At 40.1% G+C, this 15,933-nt stretch overlaps 2 protein-coding genes across 5 annotated transcripts in view; one reads left to right on the plus strand and one right to left on the minus strand.

Annotated features, from left to right (window-relative positions):
• lyrm2 (LYR motif containing 2) overlaps positions 1–1,295 on the plus strand; it is a 7,123-nt gene extending 5,828 nt beyond the window's left edge. The window contains exons 2-3 of the mRNA XM_023414904.2: positions 534–674; positions 971–1,295. Of these exons, the coding sequence (XP_023270672.1) occupies positions 534–674; positions 971–1,051 (222 nt within the window). The 3' untranslated portion in view covers positions 1,052–1,295. The remainder of the gene's footprint in view (positions 1–533; positions 675–970) is intronic.
• Positions 1,296–1,303: 8 nt separating this feature from the next.
• Positions 1,304–15,933, minus strand: part of ankrd6b (ankyrin repeat domain 6b) — a 32,694-nt gene continuing 18,064 nt past the window's right edge. For 2 of the 4 annotated variants that reach the window (XM_023415203.2, XM_087176219.1), the window contains 13 exons: positions 15,328–15,426; positions 14,708–14,806; positions 14,086–14,184; positions 12,914–13,012; positions 12,380–12,478; positions 10,848–10,925; positions 9,824–9,928; positions 8,427–8,540; positions 8,136–8,306; positions 7,644–7,796; positions 5,575–5,688; positions 4,646–4,949; positions 1,304–4,158 (listed from right to left, as the gene is read on the minus strand). In XM_023415203.2, the coding sequence (XP_023270971.1) occupies positions 3,563–4,158; positions 4,646–4,949; positions 5,575–5,688; positions 7,644–7,796; positions 8,136–8,306; positions 8,427–8,540; positions 9,824–9,928; positions 10,848–10,925; positions 12,380–12,478; positions 12,914–13,012; positions 14,086–14,184; positions 14,708–14,806; positions 15,328–15,426 (2,130 nt within the window). In that variant the 3' untranslated portion in view covers positions 1,304–3,562. Of the gene's footprint in view, positions 4,159–4,645; positions 4,950–5,574; positions 5,689–7,643; positions 7,797–8,135; positions 8,307–8,426; positions 8,541–9,823; positions 9,929–10,847; positions 10,926–12,379; positions 12,479–12,913; positions 13,013–14,085; positions 14,185–14,707; positions 14,807–14,905; positions 15,020–15,327; positions 15,427–15,933 lie in introns of those variants that run through there. The other 2 variants (XM_023415205.2, XM_023415204.2) reach the window with 2 other exon arrangements.

The following is a 15,933-nucleotide window of genomic DNA, read 5'->3' on the forward strand; positions in this document are numbered from 1 at the left end:
GTCATAGTATAGTAAGGCATAAAATGTCAAAAAACTTCATAGTATAGTAAGGCATAAAATGGCAAAAAAAAGTCATAGTATAGTAAGGCATAAAACATCATAAAACGTCATAGTATATAAAGACATAAAAATGTCAAAAAATGTCATAGTATAGTATGGCATAAAAAGTCATGGTATAGTAAGGCATGAAAACGTCAAAAAATGTCATAGTATAGTAAGGCAAAAAAATGTCATATTATAGTATGGCATAAATTGTCAAAAAACGTCATAGTATGGTAAGGCATAAAAAGTCATAGTATAGTATGACATAAAATGTAAAAAAAAAAGTTTCATAGTATAGTAAGGCATAAAATGTCAAAAAAAACGTCATTGTATAGTAAGGCATAAAAGGCATAAAACGTCAGAAACGTCATAGTATAGTAAGGCATAAAACATCATGCTATAGTAAGGCTTAAAAAAGTCAAAAATGTTTCTTAGATTCTTAAAGTAAATGTGACTGTCCTGTTGAGTCTAAACTGCTTAGTCGCTCTCAGTTTTTACAGAGGCAGAGGATTTTGGGGATTTACAGAAACATGTTGAGGACCATACGGCAGGTACCAGACGAGGCGGACAGGAAGTACCTCAGAGACTGGGCGAGGGATGAGTTCAAGAGGAATAAGAGCGCCACAGACCAGGTAAAGAGATAGTAAGATTGTGTTCACCTTTCTATTGTTGTTGCTCAGTTTTCATGTCCATACATATTTATTGTTGTCATGACTACTACTTTCCCTCACCTGTCCACAGTAAAACAGTGTTTAAAATGTATAATTTCAACATCAAATCAAGAAGTGGTGATTGGGCAGACTAATTATATGAACTCTTTGTTGCTCACTGGCTTTTTCCTGGAGCTTTGAACCACATCTAACAGTCTTTGTATTTATGTTTCCAGCATCCTCTTCACCACCGTTTTCCCTCTCATTGCTTTTTTCAGGACGCCATCCGCATGATGGTCACACAAGCTAACAACCATCTGGAGGAGCTGCAGAAGTCTCTGGCGCTGGCCAGAAGTTAAGGCTGGGAATCCCTGATGTGGACTTATCTGTGACGGTTCTCAGTGAAGACCATCATGTGGTTTTTATTGAGAAGAGACTCTTTAGTGCTGAGGTAACCATGGAGACAGGGAAACCCCTCACTGTTGTGACTCATCATTACCTACTTGTCAGGGATGGATTGATGGTGTTGACCAGAAGACATCGTCCTGCTGTATATGTTTGTGCTGTATATATATATGTATTAAACAGGAAGTAATGAAACAACAGGCAGATTTAAGAACAATCATTTTTTAATACAAAATATGTTTTCTGGCCTCATTATACAGACTGTATTATTCATATCCACAGAGTTCATGTAAAACTAACCCTGTATGAGCAGACAGTCACTACATCAAATGTACAGCAGACAGTTAATACTGCAACACAACTTTCTTCATACAACATCTTCTGATTGAATTCATCTTAAAAAAAGGTCAAGATTGTCCTTTACAGGTAAACATGATTGGCAGGGAAACTAGATTATCGGTGTTCAACTGATCAGAACTTGGCTTGTAGTTGTCACCTGTAGTGAGAGATCAGCTGATTTAGCCACAAACAGGAAGTATGGGCATAAACTTGTAGTAGGTCATAGTTTTGTGTCAGAAGCCAGTGTTGCATCATCTTTTACTGTCCATTTTAGTGGATTGTAAACACTTTCTTCCCCTCTCACACTTCCTAAGACACTAGGGTTAATATATATATGGTTACTATCCATTACACAGCTGAACTGTTGAGTGTCTACAGAAACCTCCGGAAACATGGTGTGGATGGCAGTAGGAGGATGGATGTGTCAAAACTGTATTTATGTGGCAGCAACTTTTTAGCTTGAAGTTAAAATTAATTCACAGGTTCGTAATGTCAGATCCATGGAGTCTGGAGGGTGCTGTGGCAACTGAACAATAATGCGCTTATACAGTGTTTAATATAATCAATTAAAGACGTCCCTTTTTATAGTCAAAATAATATTTTTTAAAACTGAAACAAAGAAAATAGAGGTTTTTAAATGCTCCTTCATTGTACCTGTGAGAGCCAATCACTTTTTTATTTAAAAAGTCATCTTTAAATTGAACAACTGTAAATGTTAAAACTGGGGACAAATAAAAGTGGGATGGAGAAATTAGTAAATGGAATACCAAAAAATAAAGATGGGAAATTACTTAAGAAATTTTTACATTTTAGTTCAATGTTACATATATATGTGTGCATGTGTGTGTATGTATGTATGTATGTATATATATATATATATATATACATACATACATACATACATACATACATACATACATACATACATGCATGCACACACAAACAGACAGGTGACAAATTAAATTAAAAACTTGAACTGGATGTCAATGACCCACATCCATAGGATACAAGGCATCACTTGTTTGTCCTTTAATTTGCCAGCCGTCTGGATGTATATCATTACATATGTATGTGTGTATATATTTAAACCTTTAATTAAATTGTCAATGAATTAATCAGTTCATTTAATGCTTTTCAAACTTTGTATCAGTTTAGAAATTAATTAAAAATAAATTAATTGTATTTAAACACTGTAAAAGTCTTTAAGTCTTCTGTTGTCATTCTCCAGCCTCCGTACAAATCACACCATGCAGCACAATCAAATATCAATACATTTAAAACAAACCTTCACTAGGGTTTTTATATACAGTGTCAGTTCAGCTACATTCTCATAAATAAGCAGTAGGTTGTTCCTTTAAAGTCACAAGGCTGATTCCAGCTTCTAGATACCAACAAAAAGCTTATTGTACTGTAATTCCCTCCATGCAGACAGAATTCACTGTGATTCAGTTATACTAATGTGCACATTTGTGTCTGATGTGCAACAGGCGAAATAAAATGTATAAACGTCTCATTGTGTTATTCAAATCAGTAGATTTAGTGTGTTGTTAGGCAAATATATGCTCAGTATTGATGAGATGTAATGTATCTAACTATAAGTAGAGGAATCTGTCTGTATGTTGAATTTCTCCCCACAACCGCTCATTCGACTGACTTTTAACTTGGCGGGTGAAGGAAGTGTAGCATCGACTGTGAGGTTTTCAGACGAGTGGTTGTCAAGAAAATCCACAGACCTCAAACGAGCACTGCACCAGTCTTATAAATGGCACATTAGATCAATGTTTTGACATCTAGCTTTACATTAACTGGTTTATTTACAGCCCAGTGTAGAGCTGCCCCTATTTCTATAGTACTGTATCTCAACACACCAGCCGCTACCATGACAACCAACAGGAAAGGATTTTGGATGTGGGACATTTTTAGTCATCTGTATAAAAAATAAAAAATAAAAAAAATGGATCAAGGCCCCGCAGCACTTAACAACTCAGTATGGCTGTGGTTGTCCATGACGACCACAAGTGACAGTTCGGTTCCTTGTGTCATAAATCTAGATCACGTCATCAAATCTAATCCCACACTGATTTTGTGTGGTGTGTACAGTGTGGTGGTGACAGATGGGCTCTGTGTTAGCTGTCGTCGTGTTTGTCAGTCCTCAGCAGGCGCAGCTCGTCCTCCAGGTAGGCGATCCTTTCGATGAGGGCGGCTCTGTCGGCCTGAGCCCTCTCGTTGGCCTGCCAGCGAGCCTCCTGCACCTTCCTCTCGTACCAGCGCTCCATCTGCGTCGACACGGCCTCAAAGAAGTACTGAGTCACCTCCATGGCGTGCATGTTGTCCCGCTCTTGAGCAAAGGTGGGGTCACTGGGCTGGTCTCCAAAGACCTCCAGAATCTTGGGCCCTGTGGCTCCTTTGGATTTACTCCTGCCTTGGGGAAGTTTTTTATGGCGCCTCCCTCTGTCCCGGCCTCGCTCCTTGTCTCTGAGCCCAGCTTCACCACTGCTGCTGCAGCGGTGCTCTGTGGCTGGAGACAGGCTGCTGGCTCTGTGGCCTCTGACTCCACTAGCGCCGCACTCCACTATGTCCAGGTCCTGCAGGTCCTTGTTCTTCCTCTGGGGGTCAGCACAGATCACTGAACGCTCCTTCGGCCGGACCACCTGGACAGATGACAGTGACCTCTTGGCTGCTGCAGGAGAGGCGACTTCTGCGTTATGTGCCTTATCGCAATCTGTTGAAAGTTCAAAAGAGACTCAGTGAGCAGATTCAACCACACACAAACCACTGGACAATATAATTCATTATTATTCATGCCATCCTGCTAATTAGAAACGAGTATAACTCTGAATCATGAACAACTCAGTGACATTCTGCTCCGGCAGTGATGATATTCCTTCCAAAAAGGTCACAACAAAGAAACAGTGCACTTAAGGTCATTTCAGAAGCCTTTATCCACTGCAGAAAGGGAATGAATGTGATGTGGGTTCAGAAGTTACATGTGATATAGTTTGACAATGTTTAAATAACAGCAGGTGAATGATTTACAGTCATGTATCTTATACACAACAATATACAGCAATGGTGACTTTTAATAGGTTCATCATTTACCGTTTATTTCAGCGTTGATTACCTGTTTGTAATTTACAGGAAACAGATTTAGGACTCAGTGTCTCTGTCTGTGTTTAATGAGAAAGTTTATATGTTTGTTGAGGATGTACCTGGAGAGCTCTCCACATGAACCACAAAGTAGTGATTGGCTGGACCGCCCTCTGCCACGCTGGCTTCCCCGCGGCTGGAGTCCAGGAGTGTAGGACTGTGGTGGAGCTCTGGACAAAGGGAGCTATCCCCGTGTCCGGCGGGCAGCACGGTGAGCCCGGCGCCGCCGTCGGCTTCATTCAGGCCCTCGGCCACCGAGGAGGAGCGCTGCAGCTTGGTGCTGCTGGGGTCTCCTGTGAATCGAAACTCCATGTTCTGCAGTTTGGACAGACACCAGCTCTTCAATTCACTGACCAGAGACGCCTGCTTAAAGGGCAGATACAACCACACACAAGACAGGATGATATTACTGTTATTGAACATTTAGTTCAGGTCACATTTGTTGAACATAAAAAATTTTTTTTATAGCGGCAGTAATCTAAATTTTCAATTTTGAATCTGGTTTCCAGGGGCAACACGAAGCTGTTTACAGTGAAAAACCTCTGATAAACCCTCCCTACACTACCTGCCCAGCACCAGACAGCAGACAGACACAGTCAGACACTAACTGGTGAACATAGTGGAGCATTTAGCAGCTAAAGAGACAGACATCTTTCTCTGGAGTTTGTAGAGACCAAACCGGAGCTAAAAGAGACTTCACAGAGAGAGAGACCACATTTTGAGTCAGTGTTTCTGTCCCAAAAGCTGGTCAAACTAAATGGCAAGTCAAAATTGTGAGAGAAGTTAGAGGTGGGCAGAAAAAAGTGCAGCTGTGTCTTTATTAAATCCTCCACCATAAAACTCACCATCTTTTATAAGGTATAATCAGAACTGACATTTCCAATATGCCAAGTTCAATTTTGTTTTCCATGATGACTTCATCGACCACAGAGCCTTGCAGACTCCAGCTGAGCGTGCACAGAGACGAAGGTGGCACTGCTGTTAATGTTACCTGTCTCTTCTCCGCCTCCAGTCGCTCCTGCAGGGCCCGCTGCTCGATCCTCTGCAGACACTCGCTCCTCTCTGCTGACACTCTCTCCACCGTTATCTTATCAAGAGCCAGGATCTGACACGGGTAAACAACAAGGATACGGGTAAAAATACACAAGGGCATCTTGGTTGTTTGAATTATTTGCTGTTAGATGTCCTCTAGTTTCATAATTCTGTATACATTATACACTGTTTTACATTCTAGATGCAAGTAAATGTGGATGTTTTAGAATACAGCAGTGTGAGTAGTGGGCCCTATAATTATGCACAGGTGTGAGCCTTTTTTTTTTTTTTTTAAACCATGTTGAATCAATACAATTTGTCACATGTGATCTCCAGTTCTGGACACATCAAGTATAATTAAAGCAAACAGGATGCACCAGTTTGGAGCCACAACAAAGGTTCTGAATACTTTGTTAAATGAGAGATTTCAGTCTTTGATTTTTAATAAATTTCTAAAAACATGCTTTCATTTTGTTATGATGTGTTATTTATTGTAGCTTAATGAGCAAAAATGTCAATTCTATCCATTTAAAATGAAATCCACAACACAATATGTGTAAAAAGTGAAGGGGTACTTTCTGCAGCCACTGTAACTCAACTTATTAACTCAACTAAAGTGAACTTAAAATAGAAATTATTATTTGTCACACATACAGCCAAATAGGATTACAAACTGCTATGCTACGTGGTGTTAGACAGCGTTCTCCAGCACCATCATTAAAACCAGGACGAGCACTGGAGCTGTTTTATAAGCTCATGGTCGATCAAAACCTTACCACAGAGCGTGTTGGTAGTTCCTCTCATTTCTCACACACACGCGTGTGTATTTTGTTGTTGCGTGTGTATGAGAGTGTCCTTCCAGCACACAGAGGTTTATCAGTCCCACAGTCTAAGAATTGTTTACCTTATACTTCACCTTGAGCGCGCATACCTTCTTCTGTTGTTGTGATCGCACTGATTATGAATTCCTGCCTACACCCACTGGTGTGTTTTCTCAAGCAGCAGTGATGCTCGGAGTACACGCATGAACGGCTGATAGAAGCTTTTATCTTAAGCGTCTTACAGTATTGTGGGAGAATGTATTAATCATGAAGTGGCTCCAGGAGGAAAAGAGGCCAAAGCCACTGTACTGTTACTACAATGTCCCACCCTGTGAAAAACACAGGGAAGAGAACCCCATAAAACACGCAGCGTCAGAGATGTGTTGTTTCTGTTCAGCAACACGGTCACAGTGAGGCTTTTGTAGATGCCAACTGAACTCTACGTGACTCTGAAGAAACATGCTGGTAAGTTTGTTTAAAGCCTGTATCCGTCAGACAGAATCACTCCTATCAACTGCACTATGATTTAAAGGAGCTATTTGTAAGTTTTGCTATTGCTACATAGCCACTGTTAGCATTAACAGCTGTTTACTTACTTAGAAATAGTAGATAAACTAGTGTTCACTTTGATATTGCTTTCCACCACTGGAGACAGCTCTTGGTTAGTAAAGGAATGACGTTTGATACCGAACTTGAAACGATTCTTCTAGACTGGAAGGTAAGTAGCTGGTAATGCTAACGTTAGCTCCTGGTAGCTCCTGATGGGTTAGGACATATCTGGACTTCTCGTAAACATCATCACAGATATAAGTCGTGTCTTAGGATAAAACAGGTAATAAAATGTTTTTTTATTTTCACATTATCAGAAACAGAGAAATGTAACCTGCTGTATGTAAATTGAACAGTGAGGGTGATGAGGGGACTCCTTTTTCTTCATCTCATTAGCACCTTTCTGTGTGGCGATGAAAAAATCTTTGGAGGTGGAGGGAGTGAGGCTTAACAGTCACATAACAGAGCAAAGGTTTAGATAGGGACCTGTCTATGTTTCATGTGATCACACAAAAATTAAAAGTCTCTGCAAACGATGTTATCTTTTTAAGGACAAACTGCAGTTGATTATGACGGAGCGCATGATTCAGACCAAATGACTCCTTTCTTCTGTGGAGCGTGTAAAACGAGCTGCGGTGCGTGAGCTTGTGTGTCTTACCTGGTGTTTGTTCTTGCGGTCCAGCTGACCCATCTTGCTATTCATCAGGTCTTGGACGGTGTGGATCTCAGTCTTCATCTCCTCCTTGGTGGCTTCCAGCTGGTTCTCCAGTTTACTGATGAGCGGTTCACAGCGGCAGCCGTTCAGAGGAGCCTGCGACACAGTCATCAAACTGCTCAAATTCATGTTTTCAAAATCCGTTAGTCCTACTTTTTACTGAGAAAACTTTGATTCATGAGTCAAAGGGACCAGTCTTTCTTACAAGTTTTATTCAGCATCACATAAAACATTTAAATTTATGGTGCCCTTTGGTAATTGGCAGATGGTTCAGTAAATCTCTCTGGTGCAGCTGCTCAGTGATAGATGGAAGTCATCCATAGATGAGCCAATCATTTGCATATATGAACAATGAATTTACCACATAACTGAGAAACTACATGAATAACAGTCTTAATCTGACTCAACAGGGGAATGTTCGTGTGCTGACAGTACCTGCATGATCTTGCCATCCTTGCCTCGGTAAAGCGTGTAAAGCTGATAGGCTTTAAAGTTGTGTGGAGGGACGGCTGCATGAGGGGAGAGTCCTCGCAGTTTACTCTTCCTCTTGTGAAAGGCTTCGCCGTGCCTGGTCTCTCTGCGGCGGAGGGGCTCAGACATAAACGGCTGCAACAGCAACAGCACCTCAGATTAGTAATTACTCCAACGTACCTCTGACCTCTGACCCTGTCCAGATCTTGTGAGCAGCAGCGTTCAGCCTCTCAAACATCACATGCAGGAACCTACCTTTTCTTTATGCTTCCTGTTCTTTCCCCTCCTGGTGTTTGACTCCGTCACCTCAGTGTGTTTGCAGGCAGCTCGGTCGCTGCTCTGGGTGTCATCAGCAGCAGATGCATTGTCCTGCAGGAAACAGGAAGAAGGAAAGGTTCGGTAGTGCAATTTCCTGGAAATGTTTAAACACTCTGGGACACTGTAAAATCTTAAAAATGTAAAAGATCTAAAGCACGTTTTAGAGTTTCCCATAAACATGTGGTTTGTGCTGCTGATTGAAAGAAGCTCATTTCTAAATGTTTCCATCATTCAAATGAGGAAATTCAGTAGAATCAAAAACACTCTGTTATTTTCCCAGTAATATTTACTCTTTGTTTAATCTGATCAACCATCTTTAATTCATGCTCTGCAGCCAAACTTTGTTCCCTTTTATTTGAATTGTAGAGGAGGTCCCAACGTTTCCAAAAAAAACTAATCAGAAATATGTCTAAAATGATGGACAAGACATCTGGAATATTTCTGTTTGATGGAAACATGCAGCCACAAAAAGAGTCTTGGCTGTGGAAATTTCACTTAGTGCAAACTGAGAGTCAGGAAAGAAAGAGAAATTTGTTGACAAACTGGCTCCTATTCTAACAACTGTTTACAGTTCTTTAGGGCAACAGCCAGAAACATTCAAAGGTTCTGACGAAGGTTGCTGGTATGAGGCTTTTCTACCGATTTCTACCGATTCTACCACCACGTAACACATTCAGATCAAGAGGGAGTCATGAAGAGACGGTCAGACATCTTTTACATCTCATGTGGCTTAATCGTGATTAAAGAATCCTGATAGATGCCCTCTCTTCTTGTTGATGCCCTAAACAGGCAAATATTTCATAAAATATTGTGCTTTGAGGAGGGTTTTATTAAATCCAAGTGCAGCAGTAATAATGAGGAGAGTGATATCACCCTTTTTTAAATCTAACACACAGGACCATACAAGGAGATCGTCTCAGCCCTCGACTCCTGCCACCAGGTTAGGAATTGGCATTAAATGTGTCTTACATGAGGAGGAACACAAAATGTTAGGAGAAGGAGAAGAAATACAGTCCACTGGCAAAAGAACTGAAGACATGCCAATACCAAACTTTCAATCAACATCATCCCATTCCAGTTTAAGTGGATTAAATGGATTAAGTGGATAAGTGTGTGTGTGAGTTATGAAGCAGTCAAACTGCCTCTCTGTTTCTTCACCACTGGATTGGAAAGTCTTTTAAATATCTCCTTTGTTAGAAACTCTCACTCCTCTGCTCTCTGCTCTTCTCTTCTCGCTGCTGGTTTCCTCTCGTTTTTTATATTTAAATTGAATCTAATTTTAATCATGAATACAATCATTTACATTCAGTCTGACACAATGGTCCAGCTCTTACCTTACAGGGCAGCATCTCATCTCTGGGCACCGACTGAGCTCTGCCCTCTGCCTTCAGCTTGTCTCTCCTCTTCCTCACACTCCTGCCACGCACAAAGCTCTGCACCTGAACACACACACACACACACGCACACACACACACACACACACACACACACACACACACACACACACACAATTATTATAATCACAACTGGCATCGTAATGCGTGGTTAGTAAATAAAATAAGATTATTAATCCTTGAAGGTAAACATTCATTTTTTTAGACACACTGCAGGTCACAAACAGCTTTTTAAAATGAGATTAGCTGAAACATTTTTGTTGCTTTTTTGTGACTTTAATCTCTTTTTACTATTTTTAAATTTGCTGCTTTCTGTTTCTGCTTTGATTAAATAAGTCTTTAATTTCAGAGCAGCAGTAGTAGACTAGTGGTACACAGTCAGGGATGTGCAGAGAAATAAAATTCCTGTGAAGCTGCTTGTATGGGCAGAGCCTCCCTCGAGTCTGGTTTGGCTCCAGTTGACCAGAAGTGGGAAAAGCTTCCCACAGAAGTGGCCTTGAGTATCTCTATGGTTCAGTCTGTGTACAGGTTTTCTTACCAGGGATATTTATGGTTTGTGGTTGGATTATGAGAAATTATGTCAGATTACCATTCCTATAATTTCTTATCTGTCTGTACATAGTCCAATCTGTGGTGTCTTCTGGTGTCATGATACAGACTCAAACAGCAGAGTTAACCTTTCTCCAGGAGATTGAGGTGTGTCTGAACACAATGCAACCTTTATCATTTATATTTTGAGAACAGCAAATGCAATCACGCATTAAATTCATTTTAGTGATTTTCCAGATTTTCCCCTGAGCGCTGTGTATCAGCCTCTAAGAAATGAATCACCTGAACATGTAACCGTTAAAATCTATGAGCAATACACTGACATTTCACTGACATGATCACAAAAATGTATCTCTAAGTATGAGTTTTGTTTACAGCTGCCTGTACTGGTCAGACAGGGAGTTACTGGTTTCACCTGTGGAGCTTTGGTTAGAAGAAGAGCCACATCTGGGTTGTTATGTTCTCTGGCCTGGTCCAAAGCCGTCTCACCTGCCTGTAGAAACACAAACATACACAGTCCAAATGGGCAAAACAGTGGCAGAGATTTGGAACAAACTGATATTACGGAAAGTTCTTTATTCCTAATTCCAGGTAAAAGTGAACTCTTGAATGTGAATGTTCTTCATGCTGTTGTCACGTCATGTAAACAAAGCAAAGTGGAAGCTACAGGGAATCCATTAGTGAATATAAACACTATATGTGTTTAAAAAGAGTGGTGAGTATAAGTATGGCACTGATTATGCTCAATTATGGTCGGACACGTCTGTATTTATTCTATATTTTGAGACTCAGTTTTTGTTTGACAACAACATTTTGTTTATTTATAGTAAAACTGTAACAGGACACTTCTGTAAGTGAACTTGTGTGACCACAGTCTTTATTACGATATGACCCCTTTGCCTGTGGACACCAACATCAAATTTATTTAATGAGTAATGGAGTAAACAACCTGGCCGGATTGTTTTATAACAGAGAATTCAGCCAAAAACAAGATAAAACTTACTTCTTACTTAATCAAATTAATAAATAATGCTCATACATTGACATTAATAATGTGAAATGTAATTTTTAATTTATAGTGACTACAAATAACAATAAATAGTGAAATAATATTCTATTTCTGACAAAAACAGCATAAACATTTTAAAAGGCGGGTTATAATTTATACATTTGTATCTGGCTTTTTAAGTAAGTGTGAATTATTCATTCACTGACATCCTAATTCTTCAGTTAGAGGTTTGTCCTCTGAGACACAGCCCATTCTGGTCTTCAATTAGATCCCCCACTGTTAGGTACAACTGCAGGAACCACGGCTGCACTCACGACTTTCAAAATGTATGAACTTCCCCGTGGTTTAATTGTTATTAAACATTGTTTTATATCAATACAACTAAATAGAAATTAGAACAAGATTTAAAACATTGATGCTCATAGGAGGAAAGCACAATATGAATGTATTCAGTTTGACACACCTGACAGGAGAGGTCAGGAGGTATTTTTTGTGACTTTTTTTCCTGGTTTCTTTTGTTCTCACTTCAGTTTTTGATGCACAAATTGAAAATGTGCATAAAAACAGGTGAATGTAATGAAAATGATGAAAATACTGAGTTGAAACTCGAGCTGAAATTTCAAAACTTCATCTATCCAATCCTTATTTTCAAATGTCAGAATCCTGCTTTTCTGTTTCAAAATTATTGTTTTTTCTTTCAAAATTTACTTTGAATCTTTCAAATCCTATTTTTAATGTTGAAAAATGCCAATCCCAATTTAACCTCATGCTTAGAACAGACGACAGGAAGCTAGGACAGCTGCTTTGAGAATCCCTCAAGAGGAGACTGGTAACACAACAGAAATGCTGTGCTGACTTGAAGATGAAGAAAGACAAAGTGAGTGCACAAACACTTCCTCTGAGCATTAATGATGTAGAAAGAGGCCGCGGGCACTCACATTGTTGCAGATGCGGCTGTCTCCACCCGCCTCCAGCAGCAGACGTACTGTTTTCTTATGATTCAGAGCAGCTGCTACGTGGAGCGGTGTGTCCCCGGCCTGCACACACACACAGACACACACAGACAGACACACAGACAGACACACAGACAGAGAGACACAGACAGACAAAGTCAGACACAGACGGACACAGACAGACACACACAGACACAGATGTGATGCTCTTTCAACCACTTCCATAATACAGAAATAAACTACATGATTTAACTGTATAATCCACATTTCATGACAACAGATCTAACAAACATACTTTAAGAACATGATTTTTTTTTTTGAATGCATCCTAATTACAAGTGAATTAAAAATAGACCAGCCACCTTTACAAACCACCTATGATGATGATATATGATAACAGCTCAAATCCATATTCCCCAAAGCCAGAGATTCTCATACTGCACAATAACCACAGACAGGATTCTTCAGTATCTAGCTGGTGGTGAGTGATCGTTTTTTTCTACCCAGTCAGTAACTCACCAGGTTCTTCTCTGAAACAGAGCAAAAGGCTCCCAGCAGGATGCGGATCATAGCTACATGGTTGTAGCGGGCTGCCACATGCAGACACGTGTCCCCTCCCTAGAAATAAAACTGTGAGATCAGCAACTTTTCAAGAATTTAATTTCAGTTAAAGCTAAAAGATGTGTCTCAGCAGAGCATGAAACATATTATTATAGAACTATAGAAATACAAGGGACAATTAATCATTTTTACAGGCTGGATTCTGTATATTTTAGAAGGTGCTGGAGGAAACAATCATTTGGCAGAAACAGAGGCAGAACAACTCGGGCTGAAGGTGTCTGAGAAGCTGAAACATAAGTAGTAACAAAAGATTCACAGGAGACGGACTGGTCCAGTATTATGACTACATGTGTTACACAGTTACAGTAGCATTACCTACTCAACACCTACACAGTACAACTGGGAGAAAGTTTATGTGAATTGTGGTCTTTATTTTAGAAACACTATTTTTCTTCTTCTGTGTTTGTTGGAATGCAACAAAACACCAAAGCAAATTCCTCACATGTGAAAACCTACTTGGCAATAAACCTGATTCTGATTCTGAGAACAGAAGCTGCCACTTGTCTCAACCTTGAGCTCCTTCTGCTTCAGGTGATTACACTGAAAAGCACCGCTCATCCGAAAAATAAAGATAAAGTGGTTGTTAAGGAGAAAATCTTATCATCGATTGTTGAGGTTTTCGGAGAAGGAAAGACCAGTGGAGCCTGAATGTCTTACGCTGAGGTTTATTGAGCTTGGCCGAGGAGAACGGAGGAATCATCAATACAAGCAAATATGCATGATGTCACCTCAATTCTGACAAGAGTCCCTGTGTCTTTCCCTTAAGCAGCCCCAAAGAGTGCCAAAGATAGTGTATTCTCCATATTTGGTATAATATATAAAAGGAATGGGGAGAGAGGGATGTGTGATCATTCTATTGGTTCTTTAACCATAAAAAACACAACTGATTTACGCTCGCCCAGGTGCAAGTCATAGAATGCCAAGCACTTGTTGCTGGACATCCAAGGTCGTGCTCTATCTGTCTTAACTTCCTCAGTATCTGCAGTAACTCACAGATGTCTCTGGAGAGACAGAGAAACAGAGTTCAGACTAAACAGAGTTCAGACTAACCCTTCACCCTCAGCTCTTACATGGTTCTTGCTGTCAGGCCTGGAGCCTCCCAGGAGCAGAACCTTGGAGCTCTGAGTGTGACCGTTCTGACAGGCGAGGTGGAGAGCCGTGTTCCCCGCCTGGAAAAGGAGGAGGAGGAGGAGGAATGAGTCAGTGTCAACATTTATTAGTGTTGAGTAGAGTTATTTTTGTCATCACAAAAATCCGCTGTGCGTTTTTATCATCTCATTTAGGTTTAATCTGTATTGACTCTTTGACAACATCAATCATGCTGCTGCTGACACTTTCATCGTGTTTGAGCTTTACAGTTTGAGCTAGGCATACGGAGGCATTTAAACTGTTAGTCCTGAATAGAAAACCTTCAAATAGAGCCCAAAGTTCTGTGCCATGAAATCATTCTGTAGTGTAATAAACAACTATTAAAGACACTGAAGAATCTATAGCCTAACAAATCAAATATGGTGTGTAACTTGAGTTTATATACAGTAGGTTGGAGGATGTTTTAAGGATGTGTTGGTACAACTGTTTTATTTTATGATGAATTTCTGGCACTGAATACCAATCAGAGGGAAGGATTATTGGAACTGAGTTTGTAAGTGAACATATTTAATCAATGCTGTGGTCACTCCACTGCAGAATCACCTTGTTCTTTGCGTGAACGTTGGCTCCAGCTTTCACCAGCAGTTTTACAGACTGGCTGAAGCCATGCCAGGACACTTCATGGAGAGCAGTGTTGCCATCCTGACGGGACAAAAGACAAAAAGACACTTTAATAACAGCAACAGTTAGACTGATGCCCTGGACTTTATCTTTGAGATACTAGCATTTCTGAAGACTCACGTCCTTCATAGATTTTAGGGAACCCGTCATGAATTATATTGGTACTGATCCAGTCCGGGCTGGTGGTGGTGGTGTAATGGTGTGGGGAATGTTTTCTTTTCACACTTTGGACCCCTTGATACCAATGTAAAGAGTTTTGACATCAAATGATAGAAAAACAAAGTAAAATAGTGTGAGTGTTTATGGCTATAAACCCCTATATGTCTAACTAAGATTGTGAACAAACCATCTCTCTTACACTACTTTACTTTTCATGGGAGAATGAGGTTGAGCAGATTACAGACAGATTGTTTCCCTCAGATCATCAGATGGCTTACGATGGCTTTGAAATGCCCCCTATTGGTCTGACTGACTGTAACAGAGGTACCATTAGCCTCTGTATGTGTTTTTATGTGTGTGCGTTTCTGTCTTTTGAAGTGCACCTTGTCCTGTCTGTCCAGTGCACACCCTTCCTGGATGAGAGCGCTGATAACATCACTGTTTCCCACCACAGCAGCCCGTTGTAACGCCGTCTGCTCCCCCTGTCAACAGAGGCAGAAACACACAACGCCTACATCAGTCAGCAGCAGGACAAGAAAACAACCCACAAAAAAAAAAAAATCTATTCTGTCACATAAAAATCTCGGACCTCCAATATGACATTTTTATTATATTGTTACTTTACAGTTCTTTTGCTCGATATTTTCATGTCACAAACATTTATAAATCTTATTCAAAGATTCAAAGATATTCAAAAATTGTAGGAAAATGCTCTTATAAAGAAATAGTTTGGTTATTGGGGACTTTGGTTTTAGATCTACTTCCTCTGACTGAACAAACACATGGATGAATGAATGAAATTAGTTTAGCTGGATGGCTGTATTTTAAGGGAGGGATATTTGGTCTGCAAGCCCTAATTTACATACTCAAGTCTCGATTTACAGATAACAAACAGTCCAACCTTCAGGCGAATACGCTTCTCCCTATTTGTGAGGGTGAGATGAGAATACTAATATTAACTTATTTGTATATTCATTCTATAGACATCA

Source organism: Seriola lalandi, unplaced genomic scaffold (assembly GCF_002814215.2).
Source record: "Seriola lalandi dorsalis isolate HSWRI2012SDOR001 ecotype SW California unplaced genomic scaffold, Sedor1 jcf7180002054544, whole genome shotgun sequence".
Taxonomy (NCBI): Eukaryota; Metazoa; Chordata; class Actinopteri; order Carangiformes; family Carangidae; genus Seriola; species Seriola lalandi.